The following is a 25,207-nucleotide window of genomic DNA, read 5'->3' as shown; positions in this document are numbered from 1 at the left end:
TTTGGTCCCAAGGTTTACTCACATATCTGTAAATAAAAAGCCGGTAAATGCTCTTCAATGCTAATAGCTTGAAAGCAATAGGAGGCTAAGATTAAGGGACACCTCGACTGAACTTTGTATTTTATTCATATAGCTATAGCCCCCTGCTTGATGGAGCGCCAACGACTACGTGCACGGAAACCGGCCCCAGTGGGAGGCTATGTACCCAATTGTGATGAAAAAGGCAACTTCAGCCCAATGCAGTGTCATGGCAGCACCGGTTACTGTTGGTGTGTTCACGCCAATGGTGAAGAGATTGCTGGCACAAAGACCCCACCTGGCCAAACACGCCCTACATGCGGAGTTCCAGGTAAGACTAAGCTGTCTCAGTCTTGTCTTATAAATTGATATTACTGGGAGAAAACGTATAAGTTATTCATGTGTAAAACCATGTATACTAGTCAGAACTTATAAGAACTTTCCTTTTTGTAGAATGAAAAGTCACATGTTTGCAACTAATCTTTTTTTTATTATTAATTGTATATTTATGTTAGTTTACAAATGTTCCTGCTATGGTACCTTTTCATAGTCTAAACGGAAAGGGAAATCTTGCTCATTTTTGCTGGCAGCTCTCTCGGTGTGTGAGGAAAAATGAGCAGGCACGCCAACAGCCACGCTGGACCTGGGTGAAGGGGCATGGCATAATCACAGGAGGAATGGCTACGCCCCCTCTGAGCCCGGCGCATAGCCAGTGGGGGGCGCGATCAGGGTGATCGATCCCTCCACAAGTATAGGAGACTGCTGTGGCTGTTTGCTAAGCAGCCTCGAGCAGTCCGCCAGTGCAGACCAGCACACAGCAGCGTGTGCTCGGCTGCTGTGATGTAAGAGGGAGGGGGGGTGGAGCTAGGCCCCTCCAGCAAGCCCTGGCCCAGGTAATTAGTACCCACTCTCCCCCCCCTCCCCTGCTCTCGGCGCCCCTGAAAATGAGCAATGTTATACTGCCCTCATAAAGCCTGATGCAGTACCGTACACAAGTGCACTTCAATCGCCTACGTGTCGCAGTTGCTAATGCTTGCCAAAGTACAGCTGACCTAAAGACGCTGCCTTCTCATATCCATCCAATGTCGCTCTTCTGCAAAAAACATCGGTACCATTGACACACATCACACAGGGACGCAGCACTTACCAGCCACAGACACTGCAAGTCGCCTCACACGCTGAGAGCTCTTATGTTGCATAAGCAATTGCAGTGGCTAAATTATGCACGCCGAGGGAACTGGCGTTCATATGAACGGACACATCTGCGTTCTTCTGGACTTTTTTTCAGGACACCCCTAGGTCAAAAGTTTCTTATTGAGAAACGCAGAAAAAAATTATTAAATTAAGTAAATTGTGCTTATCCGTCATCCTTAAATTCAGTCATGTGGTGGGCGGGTTGCGCCTCTGTTCATCCACAAATTTATGAATGACAGCCACCAGCACTGGTTTTGCCTTTCACGTTGACTATAAATAATTTGATTTGGTCCTGGACCACCAACCCTTGATGCCCCTTCAAGTGTCCTGTGTCACCCCAGGGCACCACGACACCCACTTTGAGTACCACTGCAATATTCATTTTCCTTGCATATAATAAACACTGTTAACAACAAAACCTGTAGTTGTAGTGTTTTTTATAGCATATATGACCTGTACTTAGCTTTGTCAGAGTACACACAGGAAAGGAAGCTTCTTGCACCATCAGTTAGTTTATTCTGTTTCTACACCAAGGCATAAAGATTGTTTTACTAGAACAATCTGATTCTGTTGCAGTGCCCTCTGCAGAGTACTCTGCAGCATGTAATCATGGATTATCCAGAACAAGTATGGTATACAGTCACAGTTACACTTCCACTAGAATCCAAGCTGCTGAAATAACTATACATTTATCTTTCCCTAGGATATAGTAGTGTAAGTGTCAATGCATTTGGCTGTAGATTGACATCACTAGTGAAAATTGATTTTAGCCAACAAAAGAGCAGATTTGAAATAAAACAGTTTAATTATATTAATATAAATTTGCGACAATGCTGTACAGTTGTATTTTTACATTTAGCTTTTGACATATTTCTGTATAAAAGTGTTGTATTTTATGTAGCATAAGGCAAAGGCTAAATGTAATAGCCTCCCACCTTCTGATGCTGTGGGGATTCATGCTAGTCTCCCCATATTTTAAAGTGACAATCCTTTTAAAGGCTAAACCAAGTTGGTTTAGCCTATAAAAGGATTATCACTTTAAAAATATGTAGAGAGTCGCATACAGTAAATCCCAAACTTCACATCCCCAAAATAATAGACCTGCTTCATGCTGGCAATTTTAGCAGGTATCAATTACACAGATGTATGCACAGATCAGTGAGATCTCTGCATGCTTCTGTGTGTAAAAAGGTTATAAAGTGTTAAAAAAAATGACGTGGGGTCTCCTCCCTAAATGCACAACCAGCACCAGGCTTTTCTGAGCTGGTCCTAGATCTTCCAAAGGACACTTTTTAATCAAAGCAGTGATGAGAATCCTTCACTGAACCCTGATAGGAGACCAGGCAGTGTTATTTCTCCACTTACCCTGTTTTCATAACGAAACAGCACTGTACTGTATCTTTAGTTTTGTTACTCTATCCAGTCAATATACTGTAGTAAGTATAGGGATCATAGGCCCTCATTCAGAGCCGGACGCTCTGAGCAGAGCGCTCGCTCTGAATGAGGGCCGTCCTCCATAAAAATGGAGCGTCCTCCAGGACGCTCGTATAGCTGTGGGTCACCACCCACAGCACATACGAGTGTGCAGGATGATGGTCGCGATGGTCTTGACCATCGCGACCATCGCCAGTGCGACCAGAAGCCTGTGGTCGGGGTTTTCGACCACAAGCCCTGGAGTGATTTTGGCTCTATCAGAGCCAAATAATGATGTCAGTGGGGCCGGCTTCTGACGGTAGGCGTTCCCTTGGGAACGCCTCCGTCTGGCAGGCACGCCCCCGGCACGCCCACCAAAGGGGGCGTGCTGTCAATCAACATCGACAGCACGCCCCCTTTGATCAGACACAATGAGCGAAGGAAAGTCCTTCGCTCGTCGCGTCTGGCGCATGCGCACGATGGTGCTCCCTCCGTCGTGCGCATGCGCAGTGCACACCATCGACCCACTTGCGAGCGGACAGCCGCTTGCGAGTGGGTCTGAATGAGGCCCATAGTCTCCAATGGCATAACCTTCGTATGCAAAAATGCCACATACTTTAGATGTTAAAAAATGAATCACACTTGGTTTATGTTTTCACAATGAGTCCAATAATACTTATACTGAAACAAAGAGATACTAAATGCCTGGACTGCTTCTAACCATTGTTTTATGAAATCCAACATAAAACTTGAAATGAAGAAAAATGATGTTGCTGCAATGTTTTTTCAAGCTTGGACACAAAATCGTCAATAAGGCGGGAGAACATTTTCAAGGAAGCGTTAGATGACGGGGGATCAAAATTTTAATGTGAATGAGTTCGAAAAAATCAGCAAAAAGATCTGGCACTGCTGCTGGTTTATGCTGAAAAAAATCTTTAATGCGTAGAGTGCGGTTAAATTTATGTAGGCACATAATGCTATATACCAGATACATAGACGACTTGTTTCTTTTGTGGACAGGTCCAGAAGTCCAATTCATTGAGGAGACTGAGTTTATCAATACTCAAGATAATCCAGTAAAGTTGTCGTTTGTACATAGTACATCAGAAAATAATTATTTAGATGTAAAGGTTAAGATCAGTGAAGGCCGGATCTGTACATAAACAAACAGACCGCAACACCCTTTTACATTATAATAGTTGCCACCCACCGTCTCTTAAGAGAGCCCTTTCGAAATCTCAGATGTACAGGGCTGCCAAAATTACTTCAGACATCACGGAAGTGGCCCCCGCTTTGGACCTAGTGTCCAAACAATTTGCGGAACGTTGCTACCCTGTGAGTATTCTTAGTGATACTAAAGAACAAGTGCTTCAGATTCCTCAGGAAAATCTTTTAAAAAATAAGAAAACAGGGCCCAAAACGAAAAAATTCCATTTGTGTCAGAATACACTCTGGCTAGTCAGGTACTCCCTCGAGCCACTCGAGCACTATGGCCAATAGTGTCTGGTGACCGAGAATTACCTTTCTTTAAAACAAGGAAATCATGCCCTGTTACAAACGAGGCCGCAACCTCAGAGATATTTTGGTCAAATCTAGTATTACCACATCCCCCATTACCCAAACCAGAAAACCTGGGTGTTATAGATGTGCCTCTTGTATCATCTGTAGGTACTTAGAACCGGGTAGTTATTATATATACCCTCACACAGGCCTTAAGTTTGACATTAGACACATTTTGACATGTCAAACGCAATATGTGGTGTATATCATAATGTGCCCCTGTGGGCTTTACTATGTGGGTCAAACAATCCGTACATTCAGGGAAAGGATGGCACTCCATCGTTCCGCCATCAGGGCGGCACTAGAGGGATGAGAAAATGACCAGCCTGTTGCGCATAATTTTAAGAACGCGCAACATACATTGGCGTCCCTCAAGTATAAAATAATAGACCACATCCCACGTTGGATCCATCAATTGGATACGATGACGCCCAGGGGGCTCAATGAGATGTTGGTATTAAATGCATTCCTATAAGAGATATGCTAAGCAACATAAGGTTGCGATGGGATGAAAGCACTAGTTATATCTCATGAATAGTGATATTATGTAACTATTAGGCATGTTAAGCTTGTTTTCTCTGAGACCGTAACAACCCAAGCGATTTCTGCTGTTTTCTAAGTTAATTAAGAATGCATAGAGCCTTAACTGTGGTAGATGCTTTAATTTTTAAACATTAAGTATGGGTTGTTTAATAATTTTCTTCATTTTTTTGAGATTTGATATTTAATATTTAATATTGTACTGTTAACATTAGGATATTTTCTCAGTTTTTTCTTTTTTCTTGTTTTATATACACTGGTCACTTATGTAGCTCTTTTTCCATGTGACTGGTACACATGGTCTTACATTATACACTGTTTTTATGCTTACATTGTTTATCCCCTCAGCGCTGCGCTGCCTGTGTGGAGAGAAGTGGCTTCAGTGGTTGCTATGCAACCAGTACTGTCATTGCCCGCGTCACTTCCGGTTTCGGGATCGCGGAGGCCCCCGCCCCCTCTAATACTTAGGTGTCTATTTACTAAGCATTGTTAGGAGACATAGTGAAAAGTGATAAGGTGCCAGCCAATCAGCTCCCAACTGTCATCTCACAGGATGTGTTTGAAAAATGACAGTTGGGAGCTGATTGGCTGGCACCTTATCACTTTCTTATCACTTTTCAATCTGTCTCCTAACACTGCTTAGTAAATAGACCCCTTATACTGAAACAAAGAGATACTTCATGCTTGGACTGCTTGTAACCATTGTTTTATTAAATCCAACATAGAACTTGAAATTAAGAAAAATTTATGTATTTTATTAACAACATATTCCTATTATTCACTCAGAATCTCAATGTGGGCAGATGTGTGGGTTCCAAATACTTTTGAGTTACCTAATCTTAAATCTGTCTCTTTCTTAGTGGCTGGTGCTCCCTGCTCGAAGGAACAACAGAAAATACAGACACTACATGGAGACAAACCCCCGTTGGGACTTCATGTACCTCAGTGTGATGAAAAGGGCGACTACCATCCGAAGCAGTGTCACGGCAGCACCGGTTACTGTTGGTGTGTTACCTCAAATGGAGAAGAGATTGCTGGTACAAAGACCCCACCTGGCCAGAAACACCCAACATGTGGTGTCCCAGGTAAGACTCACTGGGGAGGATTCAGAGTTAGTAGTATAATTATTTATTTATTAGCATTTGGAGATCCGGATACATCTCTGCATACAAATTCCCCACATCAGCAACATATGCATCTAGTTTCCATCATCATCCTTATCAGTGTACATGGAGGCGACTCCCATCATGCATCAGGCTTGCTCTTTCATTAGTTATACCTTAGCCAAACTTGTGTTCCAATTGCCAGTGTTACATCTTACAATCAGCGGCAATGATCTGTCACATAATATTATGGAGGATGGCTGCTTCTGATACTGGTCACAGTCTCCAACATCAACGACCATAATCAGCCTTCCCTGCCATGCAAATAGAAAGCAATCAGGAGTGTAGCCAGCATTGGATAGTATTGTTATAGATATATATATATATATATATATATATATATATATATATATATATATATGTATATAATTTCTTAAATAGTATTTGACTCTTCCATTTGTCTTTGCGGAGATAAGGCTAATTTAATTAATTAAAATTCCTTTTGCATAATCTATTACTCTGACGATAGGATGTTGTCTGTAGTTTCTTGCAGCTATAGATATAACAAAGTGTATACAGTATGAGAGCTGAGATTTGAATGTTGGGCCTTTACTGGGGGGGGTTACCCTACCTTCCTAGAAGCCCAGGAGCTCTCCTGAGCAGGCAACCGCGCTCTAAAGATATGCTTATCAAGGTTATACAGAATAAAGTGCTGCACAAATGCCATTTATACCCATGACTACTCACGCAACAGAGAAAAGATCCGGTTTCTGAGAAGTTTACCACTAACATAATACATAATACTAATTCTGCACACACCCACAATAACACTACTCTAGTACTTACATTAGTGGTGTGTGTGTGACCACATACACTGCTAACCGGCTCCTGACTGTTCAGGGTGAACTGTCAGGAACCGGAGCCAATCTACAACTAGCGCCGCTTATTGGCTCCAGCTCCTGACTGACTGACCAGCCCACATGGGAACTGTCAGGAGCCGGAGCCAATCAGCGGTCGTTCTACAGTTAGTGGCCGCTGATTGGCTGCCGGCTCCTGACAGTTCACACTGAGCAGTTAGGAGCCTGTTAGCAGTGTATGTGGTCACAAACACACACACACCGCTAATGTAACCCCCTGGATTTCCGCTGTGACTCCCAAACTGCTGTTTTGAGAAAGCAGTTATTGCAACCTTGCTATCTTTCTGATTGGCTCCGGCTCCTGACAGTTCCCACGTGGTCTGGTCAGTCAGTCAGGAGCCGGAGCCAATCAGCGGCCGCTCTCCGCTGATTGGCTCCGGCTCCTGACAGTTCACACTGAGCTCAGGAGCCATGTGGTCACACACATACACCGGTAATATAAGTATCTGGTCTGGGTCACTCGTTTTTTTTTTTGTTACGGAGACCGGCGCCATGATGTAGAGAATAGCGGCGTGAGAATAGTTTTTGTTTCAGACACTCCCAGTGGATTCTACGGGACAAGGGGACAGACCAGCTGGCAGCTGGTCTGTCCTCCTTGATAGCAAATTGTGTGTCGGCGTGATCGCTCTATGCCTGAATCTCCTAATAAACTGGTGATTTGTTGTTGATATTGTTTATTCAATATGTGTTAAATGATAGCCTCGTGGTTCTAATACCGATCTCCGCTATTTAGCAGACTCAGGGCCTGAATCAGCAAGGATCTCTATTCTGCTAGAACGCACGCACTGCAGTTGCTAATATCAGCGGTTATATGCAAATGTTTGCATTCGCATTGCGATCACAGCTTACCATAAGGATGCCCACTTCCCCTTACACTCATCCATATACTTGAGCAATATAGCAAAATAATCGGTAACATCGAGTAACATCAGACCCATACGCACAGTTAAGGCAGGTCAGACCTCACTCAGGAACTGCTATCTTCAGCACATGCTATGAGCCCTCATGCTGCATATGGTATTGCAGTGGATAATTTATGCATGCCCTTGCAACGGCGTTGCAACGCACTGGCACACCTGCGTTCGCCCGGCCACCCTCTCCCCAGTCACCACCCACAAATGGCACTTCCTGTCAATCAATGTGCTCTGGGTCTGCATAGCCTCTGCAAACGCAGTTCCCATCGCAATTGCTAGTTTTCGCACATGCATTGTGATACATACGCATGCGCAATGCAAATTTATTGACCAATTGCGTGCGACTTTGCTACTGTGATTCTTGCTAGATCAGGCCCTCACATTGGTGCTTTGATATGTCCTATATATTGAACAGCCTGGCATAATACTAGCAAAAGGATGTAAAATATGTTCACAGCCCTGTTACTGGAAATGATATTAGAAATGTCATATTAATTGAAATAATACAATAAGAGGGGTCTTCAGGTAGAGAGAGATACTCTACCTAATATAAATACAAATATATTAACTGTATCTAAATAAGGTGTAATCCAGCACAGTGGAAACAAGTGACAAATTAGAATGCTGTAATGTGTGTTGTGCCGGATGCAACCTTGTTAATAAATTGTAACAAAAACCACAATGTGAATAAAGTTGAAAGCTTACCATAGCAATATCACAGAGAAGGTTCTCCTAGTATGGGGATAATATGAACGCACCATATTAGAGGATTCAGGGCCTGATTCAGACCCGCTCGCGAGCGCTGAGCGCTCGCAAGCGGGTCGATGGTGACCTAGTGCGCATGCGCACGATGGAGGGAGCTCCGTCGTGCGCATGCGCGAGACCCGCATAGCAACAGCCAAGCTGTCGCTATGGGTCTCGCACCAAAGGGGCGTGCTGTCGATGGTGAGTGACAGCACGCCCCCTTTGGTGGGTGTGCCGGGGGCGTGGCTGCCCAGATGGAGGCGTTCCCATGGGAACACCTACCGTCTTGGGCCGGCCCCACTGACATCATTAGTGATGTCAGTGGGAGTGCTTTTGGCTCTGATAGAGCCAAAAGCACTCCTGGGTTTGCGGCAGCGAGACCCTACCGCAGGGTCTCGTCGCAAGCCCGATGGTCACGATGGTCTTGACCATCGCGACCATCTTTTTGGCCGCTCGCATAAGCTGTGGGTGGTCACCCACAGCTATGTGAGCGGCCAGGAGGCCGCTCCATTTTTAGGTAGGAGGGCCCTGATTCAGAGCGAGCGCTCTGGTCAGAGCGTCCGGCTATGAATCAGGCCCTCATTCCCAGTGCTCATTGTACATAATTTTCCCCGTATTTGAGTCCCTTCGTATATGTAGATTTTAATATTTTTAAAGTTGCATAAGATATTCCCCCTATATACATCTACATTCCACCTTTAATAACCCTATCACACTAGCGCAGTAAACATTTTACTGCCAACTATAGACAGTGCAGTGGGTATTACACTACTAATCAAGGACAGCTCTTGTTAATTACATACTAGATGTTTAATGTTAAATCACTATTTTTAGAAGCTGATCACGTGACCAATATTAATAAAGGTATATAAAGGCTTCTGTCTAGATAGCAACATTGGGGAGAAGATACATAGGCCTTAATGTTTTAACAGATGACTAAACTGTCAGAATTATATTTTCAAAATCAGAGTGTACCCCCGCCACTATCTATACCGTATACGAATATACGAAGGAATAGACACTCACTATCATTACGGAAGATTCAGGCATACAGTGTGATTTTATATTTGCACAATTTCTTACTTTTTCAATATGTCTCAATCTTTTTTTTATATTTCGCTATACACATGTTTGCTATGTAAAATTTTAATTAATAGAATAAAGGTTATATTTTATTGTATTTGCTCAGTGCGCCACATATAGGGCCGTATTCAATTTGGAGCGAGTTTCGGCGATACTTTCTTGCCGATTACGTAATTTTCGCCGATTTCATTTATCCCCGTATTCAATTTCAGCGTCTTTTCGCCGGTGTGAAAATGCAATGCAATGTAATAGGCGAAAAAGTTTCGCCTATGAATACCCGACGGAAAAAAGTGCAGAATTGGGGGTTTGGGGTGCAGGGGTTCGGGAAAAACCCTGCACCCTTTGAACACCCCCCCCCCTTATGCTAACTGCATCAAAAAATGCAAAAAACCCACACAAAGGACACCCCAAAAAAGCACTTTGAAAAACTGGGCAAAAAAAATCAAAGTGGGGGTACAAATTTAAAAACTAGCGAAATAGCCTTTGGAGGGTCTGCAAGTATGGGGGAGGTGTATTTTTGATTGCAGTTGTTTGCTGAAGGTTCGTTTTTGGTGCTTTTTAATGCTTGACTTTAGCAAGTTTAAAATATGCTTGCACCCATTTTCATGTACCCCAAATTTGATGGGAACAGAGGCAGAACTATGGGAGACAATGGAGGCGCCTGCCGCCGGGCTCCAGCTCTGAAGGGGCACCTCCTCCATTGTCCACAACATATTCACCCCACTTAGGGCTGTAATTATATACCTGGAGTATACCATCATGGCCGCCCAATACATGACACCCCTTCCCAGCACCTGAGAAGTCACCATACACTACTGGAGACTAGAGCTCCATGTGAGACCATCAGCTGTCGCCTTCTTCTATCTATAGCCTGTTTGCATGCGAATTGCTACATTACAGTGTCAACGGCTGTGATGGGGGGGACAACAAATTATAACTTGCCTTCGGTTTCTGGGATGAACTTACGCCACTGGATGGGATTACTTATTTTCCCCAAAAAAGTTGCTAAATGCTATTCTTCACCCCTTGCTGAAAGACTCTAAATAGTGCCTATTGAGACCATTTAAAAAACCCAAATACCTTTAGCAGGGCTATTCGGGGGTATCCATAATGATCCCCCATGTCAGTGCATCTATTGGGAGGTGTCAGGCTGATTTCCCCAAAACTGACAGAACTTTTTGCCGATTTCAGTTTTGCCGGGTCCCATTTTCGCCGATTTGGAATTGAATATGGGGATGAGCATGATACTTTTTCATACCTGAAACCAGCGATGACGGCAAAAAGTCCTACAACTGACTTTTCACTTCTAATTGAATATGGGCCATAGGCTCCTTTTTCTCTATGTTTCATATTGTAACAATTAGTCTATGGCAGCACCCCCTTTTACTAAAATTACTTAATAAAGTTTGAAGCAGCAATTACTCAGGGGCTTTATATTATGAAGTAACTTTCACCTTCCTGTACAATAGACATTCTTTTTCTATTGTTGTTCAGAAACGTCACAAATCCCTGAGGAGAGTCCAAGTGTGTCCGTGAGTGCTATGTGTGAGCCTGACCCTTCTGTACTCGTAGTGAAGCCTCCTATCTCCATTTCTGCACCCTCTGCCAATGTGGGCATGAGCAGCATGGGTCAAGATGTTGCTGACCTAGACATTGAGTATGCTATGGTAGAATTGCAACAGGATGAGTGTGTTGATGATGAGGATCCTGTTTGTGTAAATGAGGCCCCAGTGGAAGCAGTTCTTGCCCATGATAAGAAGGCCATTGTCATTGCTGGGCATAAGAAAAAAAAAGCCACCTCTTATATGTAGAATAATTTTTACTGAAATCCGGACAATTGTCTTGCCATCTATAGTGTTTGTAAAGCCACAGTAAGTAACCATCTAGGAACCTCTTCCCTGTTAGCACCTGCATGAAAAGTTTTTTATCAAAATCAGAAACTTTTGCTAAAAAAGTAACAACAAGCAGTCCTGCATCAGCTACCTCCCATCTCTCTGCTAGATCCAAGCGCCTGCAATCTCCACCACCAACACCTTCATCATCAATATCCTCAATCATGATCAGAAGTAGTCCTGCATCCAATTTTATAAGGCTAAGTGAGTCCTCCCCTATCATCCCATGGACGTTAAAAAACATAATAATGCCCTCTAAAAGGTGTGTGGACAAGCAGAACAGGGCACACTAAAGATTACATGACAGTGACAGCCCACTGGGTGGGTGTATTGCCATTAGCAGCACAAACAGCAGTAGCAGCATCTAACAAATGCCAGCTCATTCAGAGGCAGGCGACTCTGTGTATCACTAAGAGGCATAGTGATGTCAACCTCTTCGAAAAACTCAGGGAAGTCATTGCAAAATGCCTTACCCTGCTTGGACTCTCCTCGGGATTTGTGATTTCTGACAAAGCCACAAATATTGTTAGAGCATTACAGCTGGGTGATTTCGAACATGCCCCATATTTTGCTCACACAATCAATTTGGCAGTGCACAATATTTTTAAAAGTGACAGGGCCGTGCAGGAGATGCTGTCTGTGGCCCGAAAAATTTCAGGACATTTTCAGCATTCAGCAGCTGCATGTAGAAGACCTGCAAGAACAGTTTAGTTTGCCATGCCACTAGCTGAAGCAAGGGGTAGTAACAAGGTGGAATTCCTTCCTTTCTATGCTTCAGCAGATGGAGGAACAGTAATACACCATCCAAAGCTACACAATGTGCCATGACATAAGGAGAATGTACATTACTCCAGCGCAATGGGGAATACTTTCTGCATTGTGCAAGGTTCTTAAACCCTTCGTAGTTGTCACTTGTGAAGTGAGTTCAGACACTGCCAGCTTAAGTCAGGCAATTCCCCTAACTAGACTTTTGGAAAAGCAGTTTGAGAAACTGAAGGAGGAGCTAAAATGAAGCGATTCTGCTAATTATGTCGGACTTGTAGACCAAGTCCTTTATTTTCTTTGCCAGTATCCACGGATTGTCATCAATACATTTGATCGACCATGCTCGATCCCGTCTTTCTTTCCAATGAACATACATCTGAAGAGATGCAAAGAGCTTTTGGCGAGCAAATTGTCAGCTCAAGCGGCATGTGATATAGCGACATCGCCTCCTTCAGTTTCTCTGGCAACTGCAGCAGCCAGGAAAAAAACTCAGCTTTCCTAAGAGACCCACTGGTGATGCAAATAAGTCAACACAACAGGTTGACATCTGGTCAGGTCTAAAATAACTGCCAACATTTTGTAACACCTCTACCGCGACTCCATCTGATACTTCACCATTCAAAGAATGGATAAGGATTATTTTAATGATAGCATCCATATAGGCATGTCAGACAGTCCGTTTGACTACTGACAGGAAAAATAGGGCCCTTGCACAAACTGGCTCTGCTTTACTTAAGTTTCCCACCCTCCAGTGTGTATTCAGAAAGAGTTTTCAGCACAGTAGCCTCCAACACAGTCACTTGTCAGTGATCAGTGTTGGAGGCTACTTCCTCAAAATGTGGAAAAGATTATGTTCATCAAAATGAGCTACAAATTCCACGAGGGAGATCTTTACCAGCGATTATGTCAAACTCCAGAGGTACCAGTAATGGTGGACTCCAGCAGGGGTGAATTAATATTGTATGAAGATGATGTACACACTGATGAGGGTGAGAATGATAATGGCAACAACATCTTTCCTCCATAGAGCCAGCTTGTACATAGAGATCATTGCCAGCAATGTCAGCTGCCCATTGGTAGCTTGTTTTGTGGGGCCCAAAACAAAACAATCACTTTAGCCACAAGTGGCAGTCCCTGTTTCTAAAGTGATTGGTTTGTTAAACTGTGCATGTCCTGTTTAATATATACAACACAAAAGTGGGTGGGAGGGCCCAAGAACAGTTCCATATTGCAACTCTTTTCTTTGCATCATACGCTGCTTGGAGCATTGCTGACTGTCAAGCATTTTTATAGTTTATTAAACTGTCATCATGTCTGCCACTGCAGTGCCACTCTGTTTTCTAGATGTGCCATGTTTGAAGTTGAACTGCCACATGTTTGTGCTGCCCACTGCTGTTGATTAGCTTAGTCAGCCAGCTAGCACAGTGCACCCTTTTGTCCTAAACTGGATGAAAACAATATTGTGAGCTGTGGGGTAATCAACATTGACTGGAAATAAAAGGAAATTAATGTTATTGAGGTTAGGACCAAAAATAGGCCCACATTATGTGATGTTAGCTTTTATTATTATTATTATTATTATTATTATCATTTATTTATATGGCGCCACAAGTGTTCCGCAGCGCCTTACAAAGTACATAGACAAAAAAGTAACCATTGACTTACAATACAATACAATACAATACAATACAGGACATGGATAAACATAGCTATATTAGTGACATTAACGCCCGCATAAGCAGCCAAGTGTTAGTTGCCCTAGTGGCTAGTAAGAGATAAATTAAATTACAGTAGGGAGAAGCACAAGAGGGTAGAGGGCCCTGCTCGAAAGAGCTTACATTCTTTAAGGGAGGGGAAGACAAACAGGAGTGACACAGAATGGGGTGGGCCGGGAGAAATGAAGATGTAGCAGCAAGTTAGGATGAGAGCTGGAAGGCTTTAATGAAGTAGTGGGTCTTAAGAGCTCGTTTGAAAGATGGTAGAGAGGTGCAGAGTCTGATAGGGAGAGGGAGGGAGTTCCAAAGGTGAGGAGCAGCACGGGCAAAGTCTTGGAGGCGGGAGTGGGAGGAAGTAATCAATTGGCATGAAAGGCGGCGTGTATTAAGTGAACGAAGAGGGCGGACAGAAGAGTGAAGGGAGATGAGATCAGAGATGTAAATGGGAGAGGAATGGGTGAGGGCTTTGTAAGTGAGTGTAAGAGCCTTGAATTGGGTTCTGAAAGGGAATGGGAGCCAGTGGAGGGCTTGCAAAAGAGGGGAGGCAGATGTAGAGCGTTTGGAGAGGAAGATGAGCCATGCAGCAGCATTGAGCACAGACTGGAGAGGAGAGAGATGGGATTTGGGGAGGCCAGATAGGAGAAGGTTACAGTAGTCCAGTCTGGACATGACCAGTGAATGTACAAGGGTTTTGGTAGCATCCTGGGTGAGAAAGGGTCTGATCTTGGAAATATTCTGGTTCTGAATGTGTGGTTTAAAGGAGAGGGAAGAGTCCAGGATGACTCCAAGACAACGCACTTTGGGGCTAGATGAGATAGTAATGCCAACTATTGATAAAGAAATAGTGGGACATGATGTTATGTGGGAGGGTGGGAAGACTATCAGCTCAGTCTTAGACATATTAAGTTTGAGAAATCGCTGGGACATCCAGGAAGAGATAGCAGAGAGACAGTTAGAGATACGAGTCAGTAGAGAGGGGGAAAGGTCAGGTGAGGAAAGGTAGATCTGAGTATCATCAGCATAGAGATGATAATGGAGGTCAAAAGAGCTGATGAGTTTACCTAGAGAAGACGTATAGAGAGAGAATAGGAGAGGTCCAAGAACAGAACCTTGGGGAATACCTACTGTAAGAGGCTGTGGGGGGGAGAAGTCGCCATGAGAGGAAACAGAGAAGGAACGGTCACAGAGGTAGGAGGACAGCCAGGAGAGAGCAGTGTCACATAGACCAAGAGAGTGAAGTATATGCAGCAGTAGAGGGTGGTCCACAGTGTCAAAAGCAGCAGAGAGATCAAGGAGAATGAGCAGTGAGTAGTGGCCCTTGGATTTTGCAGCAAGGAGGTCGTTGCTGACTTTTGTGAGGGCAGTTGCAGTGGAGTGGAGAGAACGGAAGCCAGACTGAAAAGGGTCAAGGAGGGAGTGGGAGGAAAGAAATGTGGTGAGGCGGTTATAAACAATACGCTCAAGGAGTTTGGAGGCAAAAGGGAGGAGAGAGATTGGACGGTAGTTAGAGAGAATGTTAGGATCAAGGTTAGGTTTTTTAAGAATGGGGGAAACATGGGCATGCTTGAATGCAGAAGGAACAGTGCCAGATGAGAGGGAGAGATTAAGGAGGTCGGCAAGATGGGAGCAGGCAGAAGGAGAGAGGTAGCGGAGGAGGTGGGAGGGGATAGGGTCGAGGGGAGAGGTGGAAGGGGGGGAGGACTGGATAAGGGCCTTAACTTCCTCTCCAGTCACAGGGGAGAAGGATGTCAGAGTCTGTAAAATGGATGGGGAGGGGTGATCCAAGAAAGGAGGAAGTGGAGAGCTGGGGGACTGGTTGGATATGATGTCCTGACGTATGGAATCAATTTTAGATGTGAAATAGGTAGCAAAGTCAGTGGCAGAGAGCAAGGAGGGGAGACGAGGAAGGGGTGGGCAGAGGAGGGAGTTGAAGGTGGAAAAGAGACGCTGGGGATTTGAGGACAGGGAGGAGATGAGATTCTTGAAATATGACTGTTTAGAGAGGGAAAGGGCATCACTGTAGGATGACAGCATGAATTTGAAATGGAGAAAATCTGCCTGAGAGCGTGATCTTCTCCACTGTTGCTCGGCGGTTCGTGAACATTTTTGCAGGTATCTGGTGCATTTGGAATGCCAGAGTTGAGGTGTGAATTTGCGAGGGTGAGTAGTGATTGCCTTAGTTTTAGTTTTTATCATTTAAAAAAAAAATACAGATCCAAAACCAAAACACACGACGGCAGTTTTGGCAAAACCAAAACACGGTGGTCGGATCACATCTCTACTCTATGCAGTCAATATACTGTAGAAAATAAAAGGATTATAGTCTCCAATGGCATAACCTTTGTATGCAAAAAAGCCATATACTATAGATGTTAAAAAATTAATCACACTTGGTTTTGGTTTTCACAATGAGTCCACAGATACTTAGGAAGGGGGGGGATTCAATTAGCCCCGATAATTTTCGGGTGAATAAAACGAGACTTACCGCATTTTTTGCTTTCGGGTAATAAACTTTCTATCGTCAGATGATAGATGTGACCCATAAACTTAAACTAAACTTAACTAAAATAAACACACAAGACCAAATTATGCCGTTTAAAATTAAATGGTCAGCTTTATTTGGATACAATGGTAGGTATGGTGGCAGAAGAAAGAAGGGCAAACAACCAGCGTCCACTTGTCTTAGGCCAAAAGGATATCACAACTAGGGAGGGCCAACTATCCCAGACAAGGGCAAGTGTGATCTTAAAATTTGAAAGGGCCAACTATCCTTTCAAAACAAGTGATGCGGCCCCAACACCCATGCCAATGCACCATTCACCCTGCTCGGTCGAGAGGAGCTGCTGACCCCAATAGCGTGAAATCAGCCTAACCAGTGCATTGAAGGGGTGTGCACCGCTCATACTGCTGCAAGATGGACGCTTCAACATTGCCGGTCATTCCCGCCACAGCGGTTCTCAGTAAAGAACCAGCCCACCGCCATACTAACTAACTAAACCCCTTAACACCTCAAATATGCCTTCCAGAAACAAAAAATTAATCCTCCTCAGTGAGATGTATCCCATCCCTACAAAAAAGATGGGCATCCTGGATCTGAATTAAAGGATGATGGACCACTAGCCCCCCCAACTCCAACACATGCCTAGCCACCCATTTGTTCACTTTCCTCCTGGACCTGTCCAAAGCCACATTACTATAACTATAGCGCCAGGAAAGCCTGGCGATGATAGAGGACCATACCACCATGCAGTTAAGCCATAGCCGCGACACCTCCCTCAAGTCGCGAACAATCACATGGTGCAGCTCTAAAGAAGTTTGCTGACCCAAATCATTGCCCCTGAGATGAATAATTAACACTAAGGGGGTTCCGAATTCGGCCACTGACCTGTGTAAGCTGCGCAACAAAGCTTCCCAACCACCTAACACACTCCCAACGTGGGAACACTGAGGAATCCGTTACAAAGCGCGACTGCCAAGCCCAAAAAATAAAAGTGTCCAATACACCAAATGGGCCTAGCATCCTGGAAACCTGCAAATATACAGAAATAATAATAGATGAGTATATATGCAACATGTCAAATCATAAAGGAAGAGTGGGAGGGTGGGAGGGGGGAAGGAAAACTTGACCCAAGGTAAAAACCTACAAAAAACTTGCTGGATCTTTTCTATTGTAAAAATTTTCCTTTCATGTGTTTCTTTTATTTTTTATTTATTCATTTATTAATTTTTATTTTAAGCTAACCAATCAATGTCCAAAGCAGAGCAAAAAACAGGGCAAAATCTCTCAGGACCCCCACTGGAAAGGTGGCGAGTTGGCCAAAGCACTCAAGTCAAACGAATGCAGAATGTGGAACGAAGAAGAGGGGGTTGAGCTTGCCATGAAGCCGTGACAAGCTCACTGATGCGAAAAGCCCCGTGAAAGGCCTTCGCAAAAGCGAGGTGGAATAAACAAACCTCGAACTGCGTGGAACAAATGACTGGCAAGCTTTCACCTAGCCGCGCTAACAAATCAGGACAATAGGATTATGCTGATCATCCACCGTAGGCATGGCGCGAGACCAACTACTAAGGGCCCTTTGTATTAAAAAACCCTTAGTGATGTCTCTCAGTCCCGCTAAGCGCAGAAAGAATGAGATCCCGCCAAGTCTCTGGGCAACATAAGCCTGCGACCTACCGGAATCAAACAAAAACCATACAAATGTGACCATATTAGAATATCGGGATTTACCTGACGAACTCCGTCTTTGCAAAAACTCCTCCCACTGTTGCAAGATGTCTGGTAAGCAGTCAAAGTCCATGGGGCCACGGACCGACGTGTGAGATCTTCCATTCTGGCTTGATGATCTGCCAACAATGAGATGGACAAGGCTCACCACTCAATGCCGCGTTCGACGCTAATTCACGAAACCTCTGCCAATTCTTCCTGGAGAGCGCATCTGCAATGGAATTGTCAGTACCCGGCACATGACGGGCTGTAAACAGGATGTTAAATTGCAAAGCTCGCAGGACTAGCCAAGCAAGGAGACGTAGCACTGGTAGCAATGACGATCTTTGGTTATTGATCGCATGTACTACACCCAGGTTATTGCACCAAAACACAATGGATCGGTCATGCAACCGAGGACACCATAGCTCCAATGCCTTAACTATGGGAAACAGTTCCAGCAGGAACAAGTTCTTGGTCAGTCCTGCCTGCACCCATTCTGCCGGCTAAGCCGAAAAACACCAATCACCACCCAAAAAAAATCCAAAACCTGATGATCCTGCAGCATCCGTGAAGAGCTGTAGGCAAGCATTAGGCTGAGGATCCGTAGGCCAGACGCGCACTCCATTGAAATCGCACAAAAAAGTCTACCAAACAGCCAGGTCCAGTTTTAATTCAGCCGACAGCCGCAGAAAATGGTGCGGCCGACGTAGCCCTACCAAGGACCTCTGCAGCTTGCGTCAAAAAATCCTCCCCATTGGGATAACGCGTCACGCGAAGTTAAACAGCCCGAGCAAGGATTGTCCTTGACGAAGTGTTACCTTTCCCCTCGCCAACGCTAGGAGGATAGCATCCTGCAAGCGACACACCTTGTCCAGCGGCAGCCGGCAAAGATCTCCAAGGTATCAATTTAAATAGCCAAGAAATTAGTAGTGGGGCCCTCAGTCTTGTCGTGCGCAATAGAAACCCCAAATTCTGAGAAGAGTGCTTGCAATGAAAAAAGGAGGTGATTGCAGCAATCCGAACCGGCTGGACCCACGCACAAGAAGTCGTCCAAGTAATGCGCTATGCCCGTCTCCCCAGACCCCACTGCAACACACCAATGGAGAAAGGAACTGAAATGCTCGAAGAACGTTCAGGAAACCAAACATCCCATAGGTAGACATTTGTCCAGGTAATACCCATCCGGCAACCGAAACCCCATGAAACAAAATTATTCCGGATGCAGGGCAACAATCTGAAAGCGGACTCAATGTCCACTTTCACCATCAAAGAACCTGGGCCTGCGGCGCGAACTAACACTAACGCAGAGTCGAAGGACTGGTACTGCACGCTGCAGACCTCAACTTCTATGGCATCATTAACTGAATTACCTGAAAGATGTGACAGGTGCTGAATTAAATGGTAACTCCCAGGGACCTTCTTGGGGACAATTCCTACAGGTGAAAGGATGAGATCTGGCACCGGAGGTTGCATGAAAGTCCCAATCATGGGACCCAGCCCGACCTCTTTCAAAACCTTGTACTTAAGTACGTAAGGCAAATCTATGGCCGAGCATAAATTTCTAGGGGACCCACTGTCCAAATTATTGGAAGCGAAGACCCCCCTGCGAAACCCTTACTCAAAAAAGCGGCATCGTCCAACACAGGATACCAATCCAGCCATTTTGCCATGGCATCCAGACGGATGGGAGTTGCTGCTCCACTTAGAATTACCAACCCATGCCCATTTGGCAGTGGGTGCTGTGGTGGCGGCCTGAACCCCTCCTGGGCTACGGGAGCAATCCTTACTGGGGTGTGTTGCGCCACAGCGGAGGCACTGGTGTCGAAAACGACACCTGTTTCCCAGGGTGCAATTCCTGTTATTGTACGCATAACACCTATGCTTGTTCTGCCCTCTACTGACTGCCCTTGGTGCCGAGGGGGACAAGGGTTGAACTGGCCGCCCAGGGAACTGATCAGAAAGGATGCGTGTAGGCTGCGTCACCTGCATCCACACCTCAACCTCTTTACAACATAGGTTCATGACCATGACCCGATCCCGTTGACGACTAAACTCCTCGTCGTAATGAAGCCATACCACACCCCGTGATGACTTGAATAGGCCGTGTATCAGGTGCAAATATCGATTCACATTAAGGTACTCGGACGGCCTTGTTTTAAGATAGCAAAGCAGAAAAACACACAAAACCCTGATATCCAATTAGTGTAGGACTTATATGCCTCCAGCCCAATACCCCCTTTAGCCTTTGCGGTCGCAAGAGCTTTTTTCGCCGTAGCTGCAAGGGTGAACATGTCTATGTAGCGCCCTTTTTTGATTCGCTGCTTAACCCTGGTACGCATATCTTGAGTGACTGTCATATTAGCGCAGTGTATCACATCGTCAGGACCTGCCCCTCGATCTACACTGGTACTACTCCCTGAGGACCATTTGCTAGAATGCCTTCGACGACATGAGCAACGTCTACAAGACCTACGGGCCCGTTTACGTCTAGCCCTAAGCAAACTATCACTTGAAGAGGAGGAGGAAATGGAACTATACCTGCAGTCAGATGTACTGGCACACTCACCGGAAGGACTGACAATGACATTGGTGATTCCAGCCCTTGCGCTGGCTGTGACGTCAGCCGCTCCACTTCTGGTCGGGGCTCCGACCACTGGTACCTCCCCCAGACTGTCGCCTGTAAAAGAAGAGACTGAGGCAGCATCGTGTGCACTGACCGTGTCCGCAGCCTGATTGGGCTGAGGAAGGGGAATAGGAGAGGGAGTGAAAAAGACTGAGGGAGCTGCGGGCATAGCAGCGAGGGAGAGGCCGCAAATCCTGCCTAACTGCTGCACCAGAGGGCCAAGCTGCGGGTCTGGAGGAGCTGGCAGCCCCTGGACATAAGCCGACTTGAACTGGGCGGTCACCGGGAGACAAGGGACTGGCGGCGTGACTTGCCGCGGGTGCCCGTGGGAACGGCCGAAATGCGTGCCCGCGGTAGTATGCCTGGCTGCTTCTGACCCCCCCGGCACCGGACCCTAGTTGCGCTAATACTGGCGACCACTGGGGGACAAGGGGCAGGGGCGGTGGCACGTGATGCGAGCGCTCGTGGCACTGCCGCACCCGTGACTGCAGCGCTCACCACAGGTGAGGAGACCGTGTCTGACCCTACAGTCCGCCGGGAGGGCAGGCTCAGCTGAGATGTATCTGAGAGATGGGCGGGCACTGGGGGTGCACGTTGGGGGCGCTGCATTTGATATCAGAGTATTGGAAGAGCTACAGGCGAGGAAAGACCTAGAATAGGGAAAGAGCTAGAGTAGGGAGAGACGAAGGAAGGATACAATAAAGAAAAAGTGAAAAGTCAGAATACAATCAAAGAACAGATCTACCAAGAAACTGCACTTATCTTGTCGCAGATCAAATTCAAAGCGGCAGATTTTACAACAGCAGATTCCCCACACCCTTGTCACATAACACGCCCCCTAACCTCTCGGCCTATCACATCTGCCGACCCACTGTCAAACAAAAAACAACCATCTTTAACTTTATTAACCCCCTCTATCCCTGACTAGAAGTTTATGTGCCCTCGGTTTTAGCACAAACCTTCGTTATATTTCAATTAGATCCCATTTTATTCTTCAAAAAAATTATCAGTTTTCGGTCGAATACACATAGCATCCGTGATAAGGTCACGATCGCGGAAACTGTGCTACTTATCTGGGATTTTTTTAACCTGCATCAGGCAGGTGAAAAAAATCCCTGGAAACTGCTAGGGGATCAATTAGCCATGGCAAATGAAAGCTGCTAATTGAATTCCCCCTTATATTGAAACAAATACCTACTTAGGGGTATATCAAAGTTTGTTTTTACTTTAATTTTGATGTTCGATTTAGCTTACCTCAAATCAAATAAAAACAAAAGTACAAATGCCTCTTCATATCCCACATTTACTAAAATTCGATTTTGGAAGAATTCTCTAAATCAAATTCGATTTGGTTCATTTTTGAACAGTGATTTGCTGGTCATTTTTACATGTTCATGTACAAATCCAACAGCAAATCCCATTTCAAAACAAACTTAAAAGTCCCGACTGAATAGAACTGCTTCATGCTTTCATTTTCAGCATGAGCAGTTCATTTTCACACAGATACATGCAGACATCAGTGAGATGCATGCATGTATCTTACTGTAACAAGCTTAGAAAGAGTTAAAGTAAAAAAAAAAAATTACATAGGGTCCCAACCTAATACACAACCAGCCCCGGACTTTTCATAGCCAGTCCTGGTTGTGTAAGCACCAGTCAATGGTGGGAACCGCAGATTCAACTTTAGTAACCCTGCGGCACTCCATTGACTTCAATAGACTGAGCTCTACAAAGGGAGAAGCCACGTCTGAGCTCTTCATTCGGGAGGTAACAACCATCGTGGTTGTTACTTAGTTCATCGGTCACATTTCTCATTTTTTCATTTTATGAAAACTATGGATGCCTACAGGGAGAAGGGGACCAGTCCACGTAATGTAGGGGAGTATGTGTGAGTGTGTATGTATGTATGTATTAAAGCTATATGGTCACGGTGTGTGTGTGTGTATTGTGTTTATTTAAACATTTCTTTACATGTGCACTACCGGTACCAGTGAACCCTTAATGCCCTGCATGCTGGTACTTGCGGGGGAGGCTTGCTGGGACCTGTAGTTCTACTTGTAAAGACAATGTTTATACTCTTCTTTTTTTACACTACACTTACACTATCAACCTGCCACCCACTGCCCAGAGGTGACGGGGATAGCCCCGTACTATCAGCCTTGGCCAGGGGTGCCCTGGAGAAAGGGGGCCCCTTTATTGAGCCTGGGCAGACTAGCGGTCAGGGCTGATGCTTCGGCTGAGGGGCCCAGTGAAAGGGCTCCCCTGGCCGTGGCATCAGCCCCCTGCTAGAAAGGGTCCGGTGCTGGTTGTGGAAATTACAGGGGAACTGTGCACATTTTTTCCCCTCTAATGCCAGAACAAGGATCGAATCAGAGCGTGGTGCTGGTTGTGCTAAGTACAGTGGAACCCTATGCAATTTTTCCCTGTATTTACACAACCAGGACTGGCTATGAAAAGTCCGGGGCTGGTTGTGTATTTAGGGGGGGACCCCACGTAATGTTTTTTTACTTTAACTCTTTCTAAGCTTTTTACAGTAAGATACATGCATGCACCTCACTGATGTATGCATGTATCTGTGTGAAAACTAAACTGCTTATGCTAAAATCGAAAGCATAAAGCAGGTCTATTCATTTGGGGATTTGAAGTTCGATTTGAAGTTCAATTTAAAATCGAATAACAGTAAATAAGGGATTTGTGTGTTGGTCTATGTACAAGTGCCAATGTTTTTCCGATGTTTGATTTTGAGTGGGATTTGAGTGAAATTCGGTTTTATGTTCGATTTTACATTCAATTTTGCCTTTAGTAAATCTCCAAATGCAAAATTGAATGAAAATCGAATGTGAAATCACACTAGAATCAAAATTGAACCTTTGTAAATATGCCCCTTAGTGCCTGGACTGCTTGTAACCATTATTTTATGAAATCCAACATAGACCTTTACTCAAAGTCTTCATGTGGACAGATGTGTGTGTTCCAAGTACTTTTGTTTTAACTAATCTTAAAATATGACATAATCACTTGTCCCTTTCTTAGTGGCTGGTGCTCCCTGCTTGATGGCACAACAGAAAATACAGACATTACATGGAGACAAACCCCCATTGGGACTTCATGTACCTCAGTGTGATGAAAAGGGCGACTACCATCCGAAGCAGTGTCACGGCAGCACCGGTTACTGTTGGTGTGTTACCTCAAATGGAGAAGAGATTGCTGGTACAAAGACCCCACCTGGCCAGAAACACCCAACATGTGGAGTCCCGGGTAAGACTCACTGGGGCGGATTCAGAGTTAGTAGTGTAATTATTTATTTATTAGCATTTGGAGAGCCGTACACATCTCTGCATGCATATTCCCCACATCGGCAACATATGCACTATGGACCTTATGCAGAGTCGGTCGCGAGCGCCGATGCGCTCGTAACCGACTCGATGGTTAGGCCTGCGCACGCGCAGCGGCCGCACTGCGCATGCGCAAGCCCCGGAGCGACAGAGAAACTCTCTCGCTCCGGAGCTCGCTACCAAAAGGGCGGCTGTCGATGTTGATCGACAGCTGCCCCCGTTTGGTAGGCGGGCCGGGGGGGTGGTTTCCAAAACGGAGGCGTTCCTTTACGAACGCCTACCGTTTGGTGGGCGGCCGCACTGACATCATCAGTGATGTCAGTGTGGAGCTTCCTGCTCCATCAGAGCAGAAAGCTCCCTGGGGCTTACGATTGCCCAGACCCTACCCTAGGGTCTGGTCGTAAGCCCCAATTGGCGCGATGATCGACAAGGAGGCGGCCGTTCTGGATGCAAGCGGCTGCCCTGATTCAGGGCGACTGCCTGCATCTAACGACCGCCTCTGAATGAGGTCCTATTTTCCTTCCTTTTATGATTTTAAGGAGGGATCTTAATGGTGATATAATACACACAAAAACCCCCTTTTTTATTTTCCTTCCCCCTCTTTTCTTTCCCTTTTCTTAGTAGGTTACTATCTGTTTTATTTAGTTCAAATATTTATTTATAGGTAAATTTCTATAGTTCATATATTTTATAGAGGCATCATTTTAATAGTTTCTTTAAGATACTATTTTCTATATCAACTGCCTAATACTGTTTCTAGATGTTACTGACAATAACCTATTACTCTGCACTTACTATCTTTGAGCTGTTTCCCCTGACAATTGTTTTTAATACGATCACAATAGACTGACACACCTTCCTTTTCATTGGATGAAGGTTTTGACCATATGACTATGACCAATGTTTACGATCTGCTGTTCCAGACCACATGGGAGGAGATCACATGACCGCGAGTATAGTCGTCTCCTATTGGTCAGTGATCCCATGTGACACAAGGTAGCAAAATTATTGGAGCTCCATTTCTGAAATAATACCCAGCTGAACTGAACAATTGGGTTCAGCCTTGACAAAGCTGTTACTTACAGTGAAACACGCGTCTGCGTTTTTAGCGGGTCCACTGTGATTGTTTATTGGGGCTTAATATTGCCTATACTAGTTTGATGAAGTGCTTTAGGTAGCGGCTC

General features: G+C 45.1%; 1 protein-coding gene across 1 annotated transcript in view; it reads left to right on the top strand.

Moving 5' to 3' along the window:
• LOC148534435 (uncharacterized) overlaps positions 1 to 25,207 on the top strand; it is a 153,959-nt gene that overhangs the window by 11,806 nt on the left and 116,946 nt on the right. The window contains exons 4-6 of the mRNA XM_088466852.1: positions 134 to 349; positions 5,586 to 5,810; positions 23,722 to 23,946. Of these exons, the coding sequence (XP_088322978.1) occupies positions 134 to 349; positions 5,586 to 5,810; positions 23,722 to 23,946 (666 nt within the window). The remainder of the gene's footprint in view (positions 1 to 133; positions 350 to 5,585; positions 5,811 to 23,721; positions 23,947 to 25,207) is intronic.

Source organism: Taudactylus pleione, unplaced genomic scaffold, assembly GCF_031769625.1.
Source record: "Taudactylus pleione unplaced genomic scaffold, aTauple2 ptg000066l, whole genome shotgun sequence".
Lineage (NCBI taxonomy): Eukaryota > Metazoa > Chordata > Amphibia > Anura > Myobatrachidae > Taudactylus > Taudactylus pleione.
This window is presented reverse-complemented; position numbering and strand designations above follow the sequence as displayed.